Here is a 19838-nt window from a genome sequence, read left to right as displayed (position 1 = left end):
AGGGTTTATCAATTTTGTTTATCTTCTCAAAGAACCAGCTTTTAGTTTTATTGATCTTTGCTATTGTTTCCTTCATTTCTTTTTCATTTATTTCTGCTCTGATCTTTATGGTTTCTTTCCTTCTACTAACTTTGGGTTTTGTTTGTTCTTCTTTTTCTAGTTGCTTTAGGTGTAAGTTTAGATTGTTTATTTGAGATTTTTCTTGTTTCTTGAGGTGAACTTGAATTGCTATGAATTTCCCTCTTAAAACAGCTTTTACTGCATCCCATAGGTTTTGGATCATCATTTTCATTGTCATTTATTTCTAGGTATTTTTCCCCTGCATCAGCAGGCGGACTCTCAACCACTGCGCCAACAGGGAAGCCCTTTTTTTGATATTTTTGTCTGTTTTTTGTATCAGGGTGATGGTGGCCTTGTAGAACAAGTTTGGGAGTGTTCCTCCCTCTGCAATTTTTTGGAAGAGTTTGAGAAGGATAGGAATTAAGTCTTCTCTAAATGTCTGATAGAATTCACCTGTGAAGCCAGCTGGTCCTGGACTTTTGATTGTTGGAAGATTTTAAATTCCTGTTTCAATTTAATTACCTGTGATTGGTCTGTTTATATTTTCTAATTCTTCCTGGGTCAACCTTGGAAGGTTGTACTTTTCCAAGAATTTAATCTCTTGGTTATTTAGTAGTGCACTGTTTAGCCTCCATGTGTTTGTGTTTTTTACTGTTTTTTTTTTTCCTGTAATTGATTTCTAATCTCATAGCGTTGTGGTTGGAAAAGATGCTTGATACAATTTCAATTTTCTTAAATTTTCCAAGGCTTGATTTGTGACCCAAGATGTGATTTATTCTGGAGGATGTTCTGTGTGCACTTGAGAAGAAAGTGTATTCTTCCACTTTCGGGCCGAATGTCCTAAAAATATCAATTAAGTCTATCTGGTCTATTGAGTCATTTAAAGCTTGTGTTTCCTTATTTATCTGCTGTCTGTATGATCTGTCTATTGGTATGAGTGGGGTGTTAAAGTATAGAGTTGCTTGTAGTAGTCTCTTATGATCTTTTGTATTTCTGCAGTGTTATTTGTAATCTCTCCTTTTTCATTTCTAATTTTATTGACTTGAGTCCTCTCCTGTTTTTTCTTGATGAGTCTGGCTAAGGGTTTATCAATTTTGTTTATCTTCTCAAAGAAAGCTTGTGTTTCCTTATTTATCTGCTGCCTGTATGATCTGTCTATTGGTATGAGTGGGGTGTTAAAGTCCCCACTATTATTGTGTTACTGTTGATTTCTCCTTTTATGGCTGTTAGCATTTGCCTTATGTATTGAGGTGGTCCTATGTTGGGTGCATAAGTATTTATAATTGTTATGTTTTCTTCTTGGATTGATCCCTTGATCATTATGTAGTGCCCTTACTTATCTCTTGTAACAGTCTTTATTTTAAAGTCCATTTTATCTGATATGAGTATTGCTACTCCAGCTTTCTTGTGATTTCCGTTCGTATGGAATATCTTTTTCCATCCCCTCTCTTTCAGTCTGTATGTTTCCCTACGTCTGAAGTGGGTTTCTTGTAGACAGCATATATAAGTGTCTTGTTTTTGTAATCGTTCAGCCAGTCTGTGTCTTTTGGTTGGAGCATTTAATCCATTTACATTCAAGGTGATTATTGATATGTATGTTCCTATTACCATTTTCTTAATTGAATTGGGTTTGTTTTGTGGGTCTTTTTCTTCTCTTGTGTTTCCTGCTTAGAGAAGTTCCTTTAGCATTTGTTGTAAAGCTGGTTTGGTGATGCTGAATTCTCGTAGCTGTTGCCTGTCTGTAAAGCTATTGAGTTCTCTGTCAAATCTGACTGAGATCCTTGCCAGGTAGAGTAATCTTGGTTGTAGGTTTTTCTCTTTCATCATTTTAAATATGTCCTGCCACTCCCTTACAGCATGCAGAGTTTCTGCTAAAAGATCAGCTGTTAACCTTATGGGGATTCCCTTTTATGTTATTTGTTTCTTTTTCCTTGCTGCTTTTAATATTTTTTCTTTGTATTTAATTTTTGATAGTTTGATTAATATGTGTCTCTGTGTGTTTCTCTTTGGGTTTATCCTGTATGAGACTCTCTGTGCTTCCTGGACTTGGGTGACTGTTTCCTTTCCCATGTTAAGGAAGTCTTCAACTATAATCTCTTCAAATATTTTCTCAGACCCTTTCTTTTTATCTTCTTCTTCTGGGACCCTTATAATTTGAATGTTGGTGCATTTAATGTTGTCCCAGAGGTCTCTGAGACTGTCCTCAATTCTTTTCATTCTTTTTTCTTTATTCTGCTCCCCAGTAGTTATTTCCACCATTTTATCTTCCAGCTCACTTATCCGTTCTTCTCTCTCAGTTATTCTCTTATTGATTCCTTCTAGAGTTTTTTTGTTTTTTTTTTTTTTTCTTTGTGGTACGCAGGCCTCTCACTGTTGTTGACTCTCCTGTTGTGGAGCACAGGCTCCAGACGCACAGGCCCAGTGGCCACGGCCCATGGGCCCAGCCACTCCATGGCACGCAGGACCCTCCAGGACCGGGGCACAAACCTGTGTACCCTGCATCGGCAGGCGGACTCTCAACCACTGTGCCACCAGGGAAGCCCTAGAGTATTTTTAATTTCAGTTATTGTGTTATTCATCACTGTTCATTTGCTCTTTAGTTCTTCTAGATACTTGTTAAACGTTTCTTGTATTTTCTCCATTCTGTTTCCGAGATTTTTGGATCATCTTCACTATCATTACTCTGAATTCTTTTTCAGGTACGCTGCCTATTTCATCATTTATTTGATCTTGTAGGTTTTTACCTTGCTCCTTTGTCTGAAATATATTATTTTGTCATTTCATTTTATTTTTGATGGGTGGGGCTGTATTCCTGTCTTACTAATTGTTTGGCCTGAGGCATCCAGCGCTGGAGTTTGCAGGCAGCTGGGTAGAGCCAGTTCTTGGTGCTGAGATGAGGGCCTCTGGGAGGCCTCACTCTGATTAATATTCCCTGGGGTCTGAGGTTCTCCATTAGCAGAGTGGTTTGGACTCAGTGCTCGCACCACAGGAGCTCGGGCCCGAGCTTTGGTTTGGGAACCAAGATCCCACAAGCTACATGGCATGGCAAAAAAACCCACAATAAAACCAAAACCAAAACCCAAAAACAAACAAACAAAAAAAACAGAAAGAAGAAAAGGAGCAGTACAACAACAAAGAATAAAAAATAAAATAAAATAAAAAAATAAAATAAAAATAAAATAAAAATATATTAGGAAAAATTAAAATATAATTGAATCAACTACAGCAAGGTAAAAAAAAACCACAACAGAAAAAGAAAAAAAAAGGGAAAGAAGCCAAAATGAGCAGGCCAATAACAAAGTGTAAAGAATAAAATAAAATTAGAAAAATAAAACATTTATTAGAAAAAATAAAAATATAAATGAATCAACAACAACAAGGTAAAACAGAACTCCAACCTAAAAGAAGAAAGAAGAAAAAGAAAAAAAAAAAAGGCCTTGGCTATGAGGGTGGAGTTTAGGCGGGTGGTAGAACTAAACTACCTTTAGGCAGGGGTGGGGTTTAGGGTGGGGTGGGGCCTAGGCTCAGGACCCACACAGCCGAAAAGGCCTTGGGGGCGGGGCCTAGGCAGGGCAACGCTGAAGCATGGAGCGGAGCCTCTGCTTAGGACCTGTACGGAAAGGGAGAGGCAGAACATCTGAAGGGGGGCCTCTGGAGTGTGGAGTTCTGGAGTTTGGAGGTAAGGCCCTGAGTGAGGGTGTGTGGGTGGGGTTTAGGCCCAGCCTGGTTGGAGAGGGTCTCAGAGGGTCTTTTCCCTTTCTTCGTGGTATCCTCTGAAGCACAAAAAATTTTCATTTTGGTGGAGTTCAGTTTATCTTTGTTGTTTTTGCTGCTTGTGCTTCTAATGTCATATTTAAGAAAATATCGCCTAATTCAAGGTTGTGAAGATTTACTCCTATTTTTTTCTAGGTTTTATAGTTTCAACTCTTTCCTTTAGGTCTTTGATTCATTTTAAGTTAATTTTTGTATATGATGTGAGGTAGGGGTCTAACTTCATTCTTTTGCATGTTGTCCCAGCACCATTTGTTGAAGAGACTATTCTTTCCGCATTTAATAAATTATACCTATTGTAAATACTAGTTACAGAATGCTAGAACCCCAAAAGGGCTAAAGAAAACCTTAGCAACAATAAATCCCAATCCTCTCATTTTACAGGTAGGGAAACAGAGTCTTGGAACTGTTGTCTGGGGGAGAAGGGAAAAAGGAGAGTGACCAGCTGACAAAGCCTGAGACGTGGCTCCTGTTTTCCTTCCCTGGGTTCTACACTCAGTGGCAAGTCCCTGCCCTTCCCTATCTGTAAAATGAGGGTTCAACTGATTTCCCTTCAAGCCCTTCTGAGAAGGCCTGGGTGAAACTCTGGGTCTTGTTGACAGACCTGGAGGCCTTGGGATTTGAGAGTTGGGGCCATCTCCCTGAGTGGAGCCTGACAGCCACATGGGGATCTCCAGCCAACCTGTGGGCATCCATGCTGTGTGACACACTGAGCGTTCGTTGTGTGAAAGGAAGACTTGAATGACCTGGCCTCGAGGAACTCCCATCATTAGGAGATGAGATGCCCTGAGAAAAAGGTCATGGAAAGACTGACCAGCTTGGAGGGGCTGTGTGTATCCCAGAGCCCTGGCTGGGAGTTAGCAAGCCTGTGCATCCAGCCTCTGCCACTCTCCCACTTGCAGAGTGACCTGTGCAGGCCCCACTTCCCTTTGTCTCTCCTGGCTCTGAGCCCATGACCCTGTGAGCTCATCTAGAGCCTTTGCACACTGTCATGTGGGCTGTTGAGCATTCACTCTGCTCTGGTGCTGGAAGCTGCATTGTGAACAAAACACAAAGGCCAACTTGAAGGAAGTGGGACTCAGAGGAAGAGGAGCGATCTTAGGGTCCAGCAGCCCTGGTCTGGTGCTCTGAGCTTGGATTGTTTCTCTCTAGGTTGTTTGAAGAGTGAATGAGTTAACGTATATCATGTGGTTGACACACAGAGGGGGCTCAAAAAACTCTTGTTGTCATACGCAAGGTCTGAAAGCTGGGGAGACTAAGGCAGGCTCTTTTTTGGCCAGTGGGAGGGAGTAAGCAGTCTGGATTGTAGAAGATGTCTTGACCTTGGAGTGATGGCCTTGCCTTTGGACAGCCCAGGCCCATCAGCTGGCAAGGTTGCATTCTATCTCTGTTTCTGGCAACAGCAAGATTTTCCCTCCTTAATTATCAACCTATTCAGGGAGATGCTAAAAGCAGTGCATGTTCCTGTGCATATGTCCAGTGACCATCAAGAGGGCTCCATGGAGGAAAGTCTATTTCAAGAGCACATTAAATGCACAGAGAGAAATTGAGAGGAGAGACTCGTAAGCGATGGGAAGGTAGGTCATGTTGGGGGTGCTTCCGGGTGTGGGTCCCTGAAACACCTTTACAGAAGCCTACCTTGCTGGATGAGTGTAAGAATACTTGGAGCATCTTCAAATTCTTTTTAGAACAAAGTGATGTATAGTGAATTACTCAGTTGCTGAATTGATAGATGGAGGCTGACTCCTCCTCACCCCTCACCACCACTGTGGCTTTCCACGGTCACCAAATACTGCCACCTCTGATTTCTTACGTCTTCCTCAGCACAACCTTATGTGTAATCTTGGTTTTCATTTTTCAGTTGAGGACACTAAGGCTCAGAGAGAGCATGTGACTTGTCTAAGGCTGCATACCCAGAATTTGAATAGAGGTCCCAAGCCCTGAGTAGAGGGACTGGCGTGTTCTGGCCAGTGAGGCTCCTGTCCAAGACAACATGGGGCGATGAGAGCGCTGCCCTGGAGCCCTGAAACCAGATCCACCACCAAGTTACCATGTGTCCCCAACCAAGTCAGACCAATTCCTGGGCCTCATTTTCCCACTTGTATCATGACGCTGAGTTTAGAGTTACGAGGAGAATTCTCAGGGCATTTATCTAAATGGGCAGCCCTCAAATGGAAGAAAATAGTTACTTTTCTTAAGATCCTACTATGTGACAATATCACCCCATTTAATCTGCCTACTAGGGGAGGGCCATCATCCCATTTTACAGAATAGAAGCCCAGACTCAGTGAGGAGACCTGCCCAGGGCCCCAGTCTGAGCAGATCTGAGGACACTAGAACCCCTGCTGTCAGTGCTCCGGGCCTCACCATCTTTTGGGAGCCACAGACTTCTTAAGCCTCAGTTTCTCCATCAATAAAAGTAGAGCAGCGGTGCCAGTCGCATTCCAGGCCTCTCTGGGGCATGCAGGCACCTTGTAAAGCCAGGCTCCATGGAGACGGCTGCACAACATGCAGCGCCTGCTGGGGAGGGACCACGAGCCTGTGCTCCTGGCAGCCCGCCCCGCGCAGAACTTATGACTTCAACTTGGGGCCGCCCCCCACCTCCCCCTTTGCTTTCTAGCAGGAGACACCGACCACCTCCCCACCCCTCCCCTGGGCCCTGTCTCAGGTTGCTCACCGTCCGGGGTGGAGGCACAACTGACCCGGAGGAAAGCTTGGGTGAGCGCAAAGTGCCAAACTTCTGTGAAAGCGCCAGCTCGCCCCGGCACAGGCCTTCCCAGTTTGCCAAGCAGATCTCCTGTTCCATTAGACCTCTTGATTCTCCAAGAGCCAGGAGGGCTGTGAGTATCATTCCCATTCTACAGATGAGGAAACAGATGCCCCGAGTGTGAAACAAGTCAGTGGCAGAGGCAGGTGATAAACTGAGGTTGACTCCCAACCTTGGGATTTCATCTCAACTTGGCAAGTGCCATTCACTCCAGGAGTTTGGGGAGAGCAAAGTACTGGGGCTCGGAGGTTGACCAAGGGTGAGGGCTTTGCAGTCAGAAGGACATGAGTCCAAAATCTGGCTTGGCCGTGTGTGATCCTGGGCAACTGACTTCATCTCTCTGGCTTTTAGATTTCTTATCTATAAAACGGGGATGAGAATAGACCTTCGCTGCAGGGCTGCATGGAGATTAAACAGATTACACACGTAAAGCACTGATGGTGCGGCCCCTGCTAAGTGACGGCCGTTGGTGTAATCTCAGGACCAGCATCCCCAGCCCTCCCTCCCTGGGCGCTGAAGCTGTTGGAGGCTCTCGGATGGTCCGGCCGTGCAGTTGGCGGAGGAGGCTGCGCGGCATCAGGCATCAGGTAGGTGGGTAAGCTGGTCTCTGAGCAGCGCGGTGACCCACAGGTCGTCTGGGCTCCTGTTCCTGCTGTTCCAAGACTCGGCTGCCCTCAGATGGCTCGTTCCTGAGGGAGCTGCTGGGTGCCCAGGCGGGGGAGGCTCTGGTCTCACTGCCAGGGACTTGCTGAGCTGCTTCAGGCACAGCCTTTCCTTCTCTGGGACTTAATTTTCCTCTTGTCAATAATACCTATCGCTCACCTTCCCACCTCAGGGCCAGTCTGACCCCCCGGAGCCTCGCTTTCCCCATCTGGGAAGTTAGGGAGTTGGTGAGATGCTGCCCCGACTGCGGCCTGGCTGCCCCCAAGGCTCCAAAGGCCGACAGACGCTCGTGTGCTCAGTGTGCAGCCCCTGGGTCAACACTGCTCTTCCCTGCAGCCTCCAGACCAGGTGTAGTCTCCTGATGCCTGGCTGCCTGCGGGGGAACGAGAGGTGGCTGAGAGCAGAGGCCCCATCCTGGTCTCCCCTTGCTGCTGTCCTGGGCTTGAGGCCTGACAGCCCTGAACCTCTGAGAAATATTGAGGCAGTAACCCAAGCCTCGGCCACCTGCTTTCCCTGCAGGTGTGCAGTTAATCACCTGGACACACGCTTCCCTCCGTCCAGCCTCAGGGACAGTGATGCTGGGTGGCTGGCGCTGCTGCAGCCTGTGTGGGTGTCAGACAGCGGCTGCCTCAGAGTCCTGAGTGAGCCTGAGAGGCCTTTCGAGATTGTGCAGTCCAGCCTTCGGCCGAGTGACAGGACTGCTTCATGGCTTCCTGCACACTTTTGCTTGTACACCCCCAGGGATGGGGAGTTCACTTCATCCCAAAGTAGTCTGTTCTGCTTTCGAGGGCTTTGCCTTTTAGAAGTCTGAGATCTGCCCCCAGCCCCACTCCCTGGCATCCCAGTCTTGCTTGCTTGAGGGTCTCCAGCAAGTCAGCTCCCTCTCTCCAGGGCTCCCTGCAGAGCTTTGTGGTTGGGGCCAAGGTCTCCTGAGCATGCCTCCAGCATGTGAGGCCACTGTCAGGTAGGAGGTGAGCAGACCTCTCCCTGTCCTGGCCCAAGTTCTGCACACACATGTATGTCACTGGCAAATTAACCCAAACAAAGAAGCGTTTATTAAATCCCAACTGTAGGCCAGGTCCTGCACTGGGCACCGGGGACACAGGGCCCCAACACGGTCCCTGCGGTGACAAGACAGTCATACAGTGAAGGTGAACTGAGGCTCTAGTCCCTCCCCCAGCAGGGCCCTAGACTGGACTTGCCTCCTGGACCCAACCAGGCTGCCAGGCCAGGGAGAAAAATCCCAGCCTGGCCGCACCAGGACCACATCAGTTCTTTTCTGGAAAATTTCAAGCATACCCAAAAGTACAGAGAAGTAAAACGAACCCCCAGAGAATAGTGGAGTGGCCGCTCCTCCAGCTTCAGTGCTTTCAACTCAAGGTGAAGCCTGTTTCTTTCCCCTCTGCACCTCCCCCCTCCCCAAATTACGTTGAAACCTGGCTTCTCCAGTTCTTCCTAGGCCCCCAAATCACCCACCAGACCACAGTCCAAGCCCTGGCCCCATGGGAGCTCAGGCAGCCCCCAGGCTCCTGCACAGATGGCCTTGGTGGAAGCCTGGCACAGGGGCTGTTTCGTTGGCCTTTTGGTGGCCCTTCTGCAGGGTCCGGCTGTACCACAGCCCCCCGGGACCCCTGGGAATAAATCAAAGAAGAGCTCTGGCTCCACAGCCCTGGGGCTGATGAGGGCTGGCAACTCCTGCCTGGTTCACTTTCCATTTGCATTTTCCCCCAGAGACACGATCACTTAGAAACTTATAAATCCCTGGCAGGGCTGACGACCCAGGAGAGTATATAAACTGGCCCTTGTAAAAGCATAATGGTCCCCTCTGGATGGCACAGAGTGGCATGTGCCAGAACTCCTCTGGTTGCCCCCCAGGACCCGCACTGGGATTCCAGCTCTGTCTGCCCTCTCCTGGCAGCCTCAGGCAAGCCACCTCTCTGAGCCTCAGTTCTTTCCTCTGTAAAATGGGGCCATCGCACTTACCTTGCAGCATGTCGCAGCAACGTCATGCAAGTGCCGTAGGAGCCGTAAAACATGGGCTGCGGCAGCTTTTTTGGTGGGCCGGCAGGGTATGTGGACAGAGCACAGGCTGGGTCCAGGAGGCCAGGGTTCTCTCGATGGTCACTGATCTGCTCTGTCACTTTGGACACATCACATCCCCTCTGGGTCTGTCTCCTCATTTTGAAAATGAGGGGTTGGTCAGGCAGTTGAATTAACAAGTATTTGTTGTGGCCATACTGTGCACGAGTTTCTGTGTAGACGGGCCCTTGTTTCCTTGCTCCCATCTCTCTGTTCCATCAATGTATGTAACAAATAGGTGTAGAGCACCTCTGTGTGCCCGGCCCTGTCCTAGAAGCCGGGCAGTCAGCAGTGAGGAGGACAGGTCAGGACCTGCCCTCACGGGGCAAACGTTCTAGTGGGAGCTTCCCCAATCCGTTCCTCCATGGGTGTGGGCGGGAGGTGGCATCTCGGGTATAAACCTGGAGCATCCCTCCTGACTGCTCCCTTGCCTGGAGCCCCATTCTCCACGCCCTTTAGGCTGGATTAGGGAGTGTGGGCGGAGGCTGGAAGCGGTTGCAGAAATGGAGTCTCTCTGGGTCTTTCCCCATCTGTGAAGTGAGGAGGGTGGAGCAGGTGGCCTCAGCAGGCCCTCTCAGCCCTGGTGGTCTGGGTCACGGGACACCACAAGGACCACCAGAACAGAGCATGGGGAGGCAGGGGAGTCCCTGGAGGGCAGATCCAGGTATGTGCCCAGCATCAAGGGGAACCCTGGGCCTGGCTATGAAGGTAAAAGGGGAGGTCCTAAAACCCATTCACCCCAGAGACCCCTGGCAGGTGGAATTCAGGCTGGGGAGGGCGTCAGTGTCATGGGCTCCAGTCCCAGCGGCAGAAATAGGGCAGCTGGGGGCAGCAGTGGCACAGCAGGGGTCAGCGGTGGCTCAGGGAGCCAGAGGTGAAACAGCCTAGAAGCGCCGGGGGCCCGGGGACAGCCAGAGGGTCCAGCCAAGGGATGCGAGCCGGGTTGCCGCCACCACCAGGGGGTGGTCCTTCCTGCCCACCCGAGTCCTGCTGCCTCCTACTCAACCAAACGGGCTGCAACTCGCACTGCTCTGGGCCTGCTGCCGGCGGCGCCCGCCGGGATGGATGGACCAGGAATCATGGGCAGAGGCCTGAATGTGGGCGTGGGGGACTTGCAGGCAGAGGAATCCAGAAGCTTTGAAGTCACAAGGGAAGCCCTCACCATCACTGCCACTGTGGGGGCATCGGCGTGGGTAGCGCGGCCAGGGACACGCGACTTGAGACTGAAGCAACAACTGGCTGGGTGCTGGTTTTTAACCACAGAAGAAAACAAGTATCGAAGCACAGGGCTGGGAGATTCCACTTCCGACAGAGGATGATCTGAGTTGACACCACGCTCCTCTACCATCCCCACTCCAAACACATATAAATGCTGCGTAAAATATTACTGGGGAAAAACCCAACTGGCCGCTGCCCCGAAAACCTCTCCCACCAACCTCCTCTAGGCTTGCCTCTCAGCCCTCCTCTGCCCCTTGGCCATCAAGGCTCGATGGGGCCTTGGGCAAGACGCCCTTGGCCCCTGGACCACAGAGACTCAGACAGGAGTGAGGAAGAAGGAAGCATACACGGGAGGGTCGGGAGAGAGAGAAGGAAGCCTCCTTATCTGGCATCAGACCTCACAATTTAAAGAGAAAGGGAAAGAGAAAATGGAGGAAAAAGAGAAACAAAAGGAATGAGAAAGGGAGGAAGGAGAGAATTGGAGGAGGAGGGAGGGAAAAAGGGCACTGCAGAGAAATGGTGAGACGGGGAGAGGGAAACAGGAGGGAGGAGAGCCAGAGAGAGACAGAGAACAGAGGGCCAGGGAGACAGCAGACAGACAGGGAGACAGAGGACAGAGGGACAGGGAGATGGAGGACAGACAGGGAGACAGAGGACAGACAGGGAGACGGAGGACAGATGGACAGGGAGATGGAGACAGAGGACAGACAGGGAGATGGAGGACAGATGGACAGGGAGACAAGGACAGACAGGGAGACGGAGGACAGAGAGACAGGGAGATGGAGACAGAGGACAGACAGGCAGATAGAGGACAGATGGACAGGGAGACAGAGGACAGGGAGATGAAGGACAGAGAGACAGGGAGATGGAGACAGAGGACAGACAGGGAGATGGAGGACAGATGGACAGGGAGACAAGGACAGACAGGGAGACGGAGGACAGATGGACAGGGAGATGGAGACAGAGGACAGACAGGGAGATGGAGGACAGATGGACAGGGAGACAAGGACAGACAGGGAGACGGAGGACAGAGAGACAGGGAGATGGAGGACAGAGGGCCCTGATGGAGACAGAGGCCAGGCATAGGGGAGGCAGGGAGTCTCAGCCTGGCCTGGACAAAGGCTAGGGCTGCAGGGCTGTCTGGAGTGGCTGCGCTAGAAGGGGAGCGTGGTCACTGTCTCTGCAGGCCTGTGTGTCTGCACTCTGGGTCCTCCTTGAGGGCCCCGGGCTGACTCAACTCCACTGCCCTACAGACCCCGCAGGGCCCCCAGCCTTGGCCACCCTGGATGGGCTCCCCAAGAGAGAAACACCACGCCCTCCACCTGACCCGGGTCCTCCCTTGGGAGGGTGGGCAGCAGGCACGCCTCCTCATTAGGGGCGGTAACCCCCACGCCCCCTGTGATGGCGTGACTCCTGCGGTGGAGTCCCCGGCACGGGGTGAGAGCTCAGGAGGGCCACGGTTCTCCGTGTTTTCTAAATAAGGGATGCAAACAGCACTGGCTGGGAAGGTGCTCGGGTCCAGTCTCCCAGAGGGCCCTGCCTGCTGCCGTGCTCCCCTAGACTTGGAGGGACCCTGCAGGCTTGGGGCATCAGGGCAGAGGATCCCCTGAGGATGCCAAGAGGAGGAGCGGAGGCTCTGAGGAGATCCCAGCAGGGGAGAGGAGCCATCACATTTCTAGCTCATGGTCGCTCATGAAAGCTATGACCCACTGAGCCCTACTGCGTGCCGGCTCTCAGCACCCGCCTGGTCCCCAGCTCACTTGTCTGTCTTTTTTCTCTTTGTCCTTTGCTTCTCCTGCCTTTGTCTCCTTTTCTCCCTTTCTCTGGCTCTCTGAAATTAAATAGGATCCAACTGCCAGCTCCCTGTGTGTTCTCCTGCTCACGACTCAGCCCTTTTCATTATTAATAGAAATATGTCCTCATTGTACAGCTTAATTCTGCTTATCTGGAGTGGATTAAGTGCTCACAATGACATGCAGTATTGATTCCTGAGCATCCCTGTTAAAGGAATTTTACCACGACCTAATTAGTTCCATAAAACCAGTGGGGGATGGGACCAGGGGATGAGGGGAGCCTGGGTGGGAGTCAAGAGCCCTGGATCCCCATCCCATAATGCCAATGTGCTGAGTGACATCGTGCCCGTTCCTCCCGATGTCACTGGGGAGGAACTGGCCTGCTCTGGGAGGCTGGAGCTGGGAGAGGAGGTGGGAACCAGGTCACCCCGAGTCTTCAAGGGGTCAGAGGTGCACTGGGTGAGAGCATGTGCTCTGGAGCCCGAGGCCTAGGTTTGGATCCCAGCTCACCGTCTGCTGGCTGTGCTGTGAGGGCAAGTGACTTAACTTCACCGTCCCTCAGTTTCTGCATCTGTAAAATGGGAGGAACTGTCAGTCTGGCTCTGGCAGGAAGCAGATGGCCCTCTCAGTCTTGGGCAGTTGAGGAAGGTTCAATGAAGGGACTACACACAAGGCTGTGAGCCGGGTATCAGGCAAGCACGAGACAGCGCAGTGTGCTGACTTCCCTAAGAGTGGGAACAATGCCAGTGCCAGCCCCTGCCTGAACAGGTAGGCTGGGGGCCATGTGAGAGGGCCCCTGGCCTTCAGTGGAAGATATAGCCTGCCGGGGACCCTCCTTCTTGCCCTCCCTGCCATGCTGGTCTCCTCATTGGCCGCAGCCAGCCGGGAGCCAGCACGAAGGGAGCCCCAGAGATAGGTTGGCCCTGGACACAGGGCAGGCAGAGCGTCTACCTGGGGTGAACGGGCGTCGGCGAGCTGACCCAGGAAGCACACGCAGGCCAGCACAGAGCGGCACTCACAGGTCCCTGTAGATTATGGCGGTTGGGGGGAAGACAGGCACGCGTCACAGGTTCTGTCGCCGCTTGGTTGGGTGGCCTCTCTGAATCCTAGTTTCCTCTCTTCTTTATAAAGAAGAGGTTGCTGGATCTTTCCATCTTGCTTTGCCTAACGCAGCCATGCAGTACGAAGAGGTGTCCCTTTGACCTGGGGTGAATCCTGGTTGCTCCTCTCACCTAAATGGGGATAGAAAGACCCTCCACAGGGCTGCTTCCCAGAGCGGGGGTGGGGTGGGGTGGGAGGAGAGCCCTGCACAGAGTAGGTGCTCAGTAAACATGACCTCCCTTGCTTCATTTCACTTCAGCAGTAACGAGGCAGGAATTTTCCCTGAGGATTTGTTTTTAACAAGCTGACCTTCAGGATGACATGGTGAGACACAGGACACTGTTCAGGGCACCTGCATAGGCCTGGGCTGTGGGGAGAGCAGCCGCCTTGTGGGAGCCTTGGTGCCCTCCTAACTGGTCTCCTCTTCCCTCCCTCCTGGGCCACTCAGGGTGGGTGGGGCTCTATGTAAAAAGGATGTTCTCTCCACCCCCGCCCGTCTGTAGGGGCCCTGCCTCTGCCCCTTGCCCTCTGGAGGCTTTTCGGGCTCTGTCCCTGGAAGGCCTGCCCTGCCCTCCCCTGGCTTCCCCCGTTTACCCAAAGCCAGTGCCAGAATTGAAGCACGTTTTTCCACCAGCTGAGGAGTCAGCGCAGAGAAGCAAAGGTCTGGGTCATACAGGGATTCCAATTTCAGTCCCAGCCTTGGTCTGCTTGTCTGCCAACGGGGATGAGCCTGCCTTTCATTGATGCCCTGGGACCAGTGCTGGTGTCTGTAAGGCCCACAGCACGTGGTGGTGGCCCTGTGATGCGGGCCCCCATCCCTGCCGAGGGAACCCAGGGACCGAGCTGGGCTCCGCACCTCGGCTCTGTTACACACTCCTCCACTGCTCTCCTGGTCTCAGCCTCTAGGCTGAATGACAAAGCAGAACCGGGCCCCCAAGTCTCATTTCCAGTTTTTAATGTTTTTCTTGTAAAACCAAAAATATAAAACTGGCAGGGGAATGGAAAACAAGTTCTGTACATTTTATATACACGAGGTCTGTGATTTTGAAACCATTGGGAAAACAAAAGGAAGACACAGTCAAGGGATGCCACAGGTCACGGATCCTGACGGGCACCTCTGAGCAGCTGGCTCAGGCTCAGGCTCACTCCTGGCCAGTGCTGCGCAGCTGCCACAGACCAGGCACCCTGCGCTCTGAGGAGCGGTGGCCTGGCTGCTCGGGCTGGGTGCCCCGAAGGTGGGAACAGACGGCGGGGTGGGCAAGGGGGCGTCTGCGGTGGAGGTCAGGCAGGTGTGGGTGGCGTTCCTTCAGGTGTCTGTGTAGATGGAGGGGATGTGACTCAGGCAGTGGTCAAAGGCCCCGTTGGGGAAGAAGCCGCAGTCCTCGGGGCCGCTGGACACGACGTCTTCCGATGGCTGTGGTGGCAGCACCGTGGGGCATGGGGCCTCGGCCAGGGCCTCGTAGCCTGTGGGTGTAGGGGGACAGGGTCCAGACTGGAGAACTCAAGGGCCATGCCTTGTCATCTTTTTCCAGCTCCCAGACCCCACCCTCCTGCCCAGGGTCCCTTGACACGGTGTCCCCTCAGCAGGGTGCTCTGAGACCTCTGCTCTTCCAGATGGGGGAGTTGGTGGGTGGGGCGGGGTGGGGGCTTGGGAGGAGGCTCCCTAGGCCTTGTACCCCCAAGGGGCCCAGGGCAGTTGGGGAGAGAGGCAAGGGCTGGCGTGGGGCAGTCCATCACCCAGTGCTGGACTGTGGTGCAGAATGTGGGGAGGCAGGGGAGGTCGAGGTGGGAACATCACAGCTCTAGCCCTCAAGGGCTGGTTTTCTCCTGGCAGAAGGACCCCAGCCCACCGCCACCCTTTCAGGTTCCTCTGCCCCAGCAGACACAAGAAACCCAAAGAAGGGGGCCAGCACTCATTGGGCATTTACCAAAAGCTCATTTAAATCTTGTCTCACTTAAGCTTCACAACAGTCCTATGAGGTGGGATTCATTATCCAATTTTACAGGTGAGAAGACAGGCTCAGAGAAGGCAAGCTCCTTGCCCCAGGTCATAGTAAGCAGGGGAGCTGGGATTTGAACCCAGGTCCATCTGGCTCCGAGATACCTGGCTCTTCCATTGGACACACTGTCTCTGGGGTGGGGACCTGAAACCTAGAAGGGGCCTAGAGAGGCCGTCTTATCCAGTCCCTGCCGTAAGGACTCTGTCCCTGAGCTGCTGTCATGAATTTGTATAACCTGGGACAGGTGGGTCTCAGTCTTCCTGTCTGTGAAATGTGATCAGACCAAACTAATCCTGAGGCCCCATGGCCCTACCTTGTTGGTCCAGATTCAATCCTGTGAGTCTGCTCTCAGCTTGGCAGAGGAGGTGTGGGCAAGGGCACTGGATGCTGGGCTGCCACCCAGACAGCAAGGGAGAGGGGAGGCCAAAAGAACCCCCTACCCAGGTGTGGGGTCATGGAAGCTGCCTCTCGCCCCCCCTCAGAGCTATTTATTTCAGGTCTTGCTGCTAAACCAAGAAAATCCCGCCTAGAGTTGGATGGGGCCAGGGGGAGGATGGGGTGGTGAGAGCTGGCAGCGCTGGAGACGGCGGTGGCGGGTGCCTAATCACGCACCAACCCACGTGCAAGCAAACATGGAACACGCCCCCCCCACCCCCCGCAGACCTGTGGTCAGGTTCACATCTGCCTCTCGTGCATGCGTGTGACACATGTCCACTCACAGAGATATGTACACTGTACCCGAACACACAGGCACACACCTGCACACAAGCATGCTCATATGAAATGGCCCAAACATGCTAATACACAACCATGCACACACACATGTACACACACAGAGGGGAATCACAGGAGGAGGACACACGTGTGCACAGCCACGGCATGAACATCAGCACAAGCACGATGAGGAGCACATGTTTGCAGACACAAACACACGTGCCACCGAGCTCCTTACACACATGGGGGGCTCACACTGCCGGGAACCCACTGTGCTGGCCCTGCATGCACATGGCCACACAGACGTGCCCCACAAACATGTGTAGAAAGAAGACATGCACAGACCCGGAGCGCGTGTGTGAGCAGGAACACACGGGTCCACACGCAGGTGACCCACAGGTTTGTGTGTGCTCGGCTGTGGCCTCAGTGATGGTCCCTGGTCCTTATCCCTCCACCCCCAGCTGCACACACCCAGAGCTGCCCAAGGGGCCTCTGGGAAGGGTCTCAGGCTCCCCTTTGTCTGGGGCCCCACCATCCTGCCCAGGCCTTGCAGCTTCCAGCTAGATCTGAGCCCCGAGGCTGATCTGGGGTGGGCTTGGCTTGGGGACTTCCGGTACCACCCATCTGATGACCCCGCTCTGACCAGGCCTGGCCCTGGGGTCTGAGACCTCCACTCGGGCCGTGCGCAGCCCTCCCCTCTCACTGGGTTCTCCACCCCGGCTGGGGGCATTACTCGAGGAAGGCCCAGGGCCCTGAGGGGGACACAGGTGCAGCATAAGGAACAAGCACAACCTCTAGGCTCTGTCTCTTCCTACAGTGTGGCCTCTGTGGGCCTCGGTTCCCTCATCTGTTAAATGGGGATCAGTATTTGTCTCATGCCCTGCTGTATTCTCAGGGTTTACAACTGTGCCTGGCACACAGTAGGTGCTCAATAAATATTTAAAGGGAAGCATCAGCTACACGGGGAGCTCCTAGTCTGATTCTTCTCTGTGTGAGAGTGTGGAAGGAACACTGAGGCTGCGGTCAGGCAGCGTGCAAATCCCCACTCTGTGGGGTCCTGGGACCTCCCTGCACCTTTAGCTCTGCCTCTGTAAAGTAGAGATGACCCTACCTCATAGGGCCGTCCCAAGGCTGCGGGACAATACACACGAAGCACGCGGCACAGGAAGGAAAAGGAGGCATGCAGGCGGGGCTTACCTGTGGCAGGTAAAGGTGCACTGAGGCCATGGTAGCCATTGGGCCGCAGGGGGTTGAAACCGTGGGCCTCCCCGGCCAGTCCATCCCCACTGGCGGCCTGCTCGGCTGACCGGTAGCAGTCACCATAAGGGAAGCAATTCTGGATGGAGTGGAAACTGCCCTGGTACCCTGCAGGGGGAGGCAGCGGGGGCTGCATTCAGAGGGAAGATGCCCAGGGAGGGAGGGGACGGTCCCTCACTGCAGTGCTCAGCCCCCCACACTGTCCTGTGGGCATGGGGGGTGTGAATGAGTGAAGAGAGCCCCAGGGTGGAGGAGGCGCGGGGGGTCCTGCCCCGCATGGGGTTGGGCGAGGTGGTCTGCTCTGGGGGAAGGGACTGTGGGCCCTCCCCCGACTTCCGCTCCGAGATACCCCATCTCTCACTGTTCCTCCAAGCAGCAGGCCAGTCCCACCCCCAGCCATCAAAGGGAATGCTGTTCCCTTTGATGCCTGGTCGATGGAACAAACTCTTCCTCAGCCCTGCCTCCCAGATTTTCCCAGTGTGGCCCTCAGTGCCCTCCATCATTCCGAGTACCCACCTGCCACCCAAGGCCAAGGTCTCCTGCCTCTCGGGCAGCCTGAGTGGAATCGGTGGGTACATATGGAGAGGGCCCCCTGGCCAGAGCTTACCTTGTGGGCTGGGCAGAGGCTGGGGTGGAGGGCTCTGGAAGGGCGGGTAGGGTGGCTTGCTGGGGAGCGTGGGGAAGGACTGGCCCCCTGGAGAATGGCTCTGGGAGGATGGTGGCAGTGGCGGTGGCGCAAGCCCCTTCAGTGGGCTGACCATGGGCGAGAGGAGGCCGGGTCCCAACCTGGAGAGAAGAGACAGCCCTTAGCAGGATGGGCTCTGGGGGATGTGGGGGCCACAGGTGTGCCTGCCACTTCTTGTTCCCCTCCAGCAACGGTGAGCTCACTCACTGACCTGCTCTAACTTACAACAGTGCAGTTAGAAGAGGAAGCTTTTATTTCTGATTATATTCAAACCAGAATTAAAATTTAAAATCCTGTAAGCTTTAGAGTCCAAAGGAACCAGTAAAGAAAAGCTTCTATTTGGTATTTAGGACTGATAGTCAAGACCACTGGTTATAACCACAACTTCTGAAGTCAACAAAACTGTTTAAAACCCCATCTGCTCTCACTGCCCATGTGACTTTGGGCAAAATGCTTAATGTCTCTGAGCCTTGGTTCCCTCACAGGGTTGCTGTGTTCTCCACCTCGCAACTCCACTGCAACTCTTTACCCAGGGCTAAATATCCAGCCACCCCTGCTGGATCCCCACACCCTAACTCTGTGCAAGCCGCTCTGGCCACCAGCAGGATGAGTCCAGGAACAGCCCCACTGAAAGCCGGGGCAGCTTCTCAGCAGGAGAACATCCCAAGGCACTAAAGTCATCATTCACTCATTGAACCTCTGCCTCGCTCCAGACCCTGTGAGAGATGTTCACAGATCAGAAAACCAAGGTTCAGAGAGGTTGCCCAAGTTAGTCCCAGCCACACAGCACTGACCCCATGGGTTATGGTGAGGATAAAATTAAATAAAGTAATGTAGACAAAGCACCCAGTATGATGTCAGATACATTCTTAGCCACACTTTGAATCACCAGCATTATCATCAAGGTGAAAGGAAGGAAAACTAGCACTTAGATCTGATGTCCAAATTGGCCTTAGTCCTCTGCATGGTGTACTTTTAGGGACCTTCTGTCTCCATCTCTGGCCATCTCTCCTCCACTTGCACACATCCTGTGATGGGGGACTCACCACCTCCCTTCGTACACAGCCTGAAGGGGTGTAGGCCTCAGCCTGTACTCTCTGGAAGCTCACGTTCTGAAACGAGCCTGCAGCGGCTGAGAGCTGTGCAGCCGCCCTGAACCCAGCTGAGCCCCAGTGGGCTGTCTAACTAGGCTTCATGTCACTGTACGCCAGGTTCCTTCCTCTTGCCGCCTTCCTAAGCCTCTGAGGTCTGCTCACAGGAACCCAAATGACCCTGGGGTCAGGGGGACTTGGCTGAAGGCTCACAGCCTATGAAGCATTTATGTGCACTGCAGAAAGAGGACGAGTGTGAGGGCTCAGAGTCTTTATTTTCTTGTTTGCATTAATGGTTATGTTGGACCATTCACGTTAGAATACCCTATGAACTCAATGTCACAGCTCCAGGTGAAGCTCCAGGTGACCTTTTCAGGCTAGGCATGTTACCCCTGCCCACCCTCCAACACATGAAGAGGTGTGAACAGACAGATCAGTGCCTCTCTCTGAGGGGAGCAGGACTGTCTCAAGACAAGGAAAGATTTGGGGAGAGGTTGGTGGGCTTCATGTCTGTAGCTCTGCAGGGTCCCCATGTGCTCTAGCTTGGGCATCCTGCTGTCACCGCCCCTGTGATGACACTGCACTGTCATCATTCCCATGCCTGGGACCCCCACCACTGTGTGAGTACGCTGAAGACAG

The 19838-nt window shown here is 52.8% G+C and overlaps 1 protein-coding gene across 1 annotated transcript in view; it reads right to left on the bottom strand.

Annotated features, from left to right (window-relative positions):
* Positions 1-14390: 14390 nt before the first annotated feature.
* The window catches only part of GLIS1 (GLIS family zinc finger 1), a 227245-nt gene continuing 221797 nt past the window's right edge, over positions 14391-19838 (bottom strand). The window contains exons 8-10 of the mRNA XM_007128159.3: positions 18031-18209; positions 17364-17531; positions 14391-14916 (exon numbers count right to left, since the gene is read on the bottom strand). Of these exons, the coding sequence (XP_007128221.1) occupies positions 14759-14916; positions 17364-17531; positions 18031-18209 (505 nt within the window). The 3' untranslated portion in view covers positions 14391-14758. The remainder of the gene's footprint in view (positions 14917-17363; positions 17532-18030; positions 18210-19838) is intronic.

This window comes from Physeter macrocephalus, chromosome 4, assembly GCF_002837175.3.
Source record: "Physeter macrocephalus isolate SW-GA chromosome 4, ASM283717v5, whole genome shotgun sequence".
NCBI classification, from domain to species: domain Eukaryota; kingdom Metazoa; phylum Chordata; class Mammalia; order Artiodactyla; family Physeteridae; genus Physeter; species Physeter macrocephalus.
This window is presented reverse-complemented; position numbering and strand designations above follow the sequence as displayed.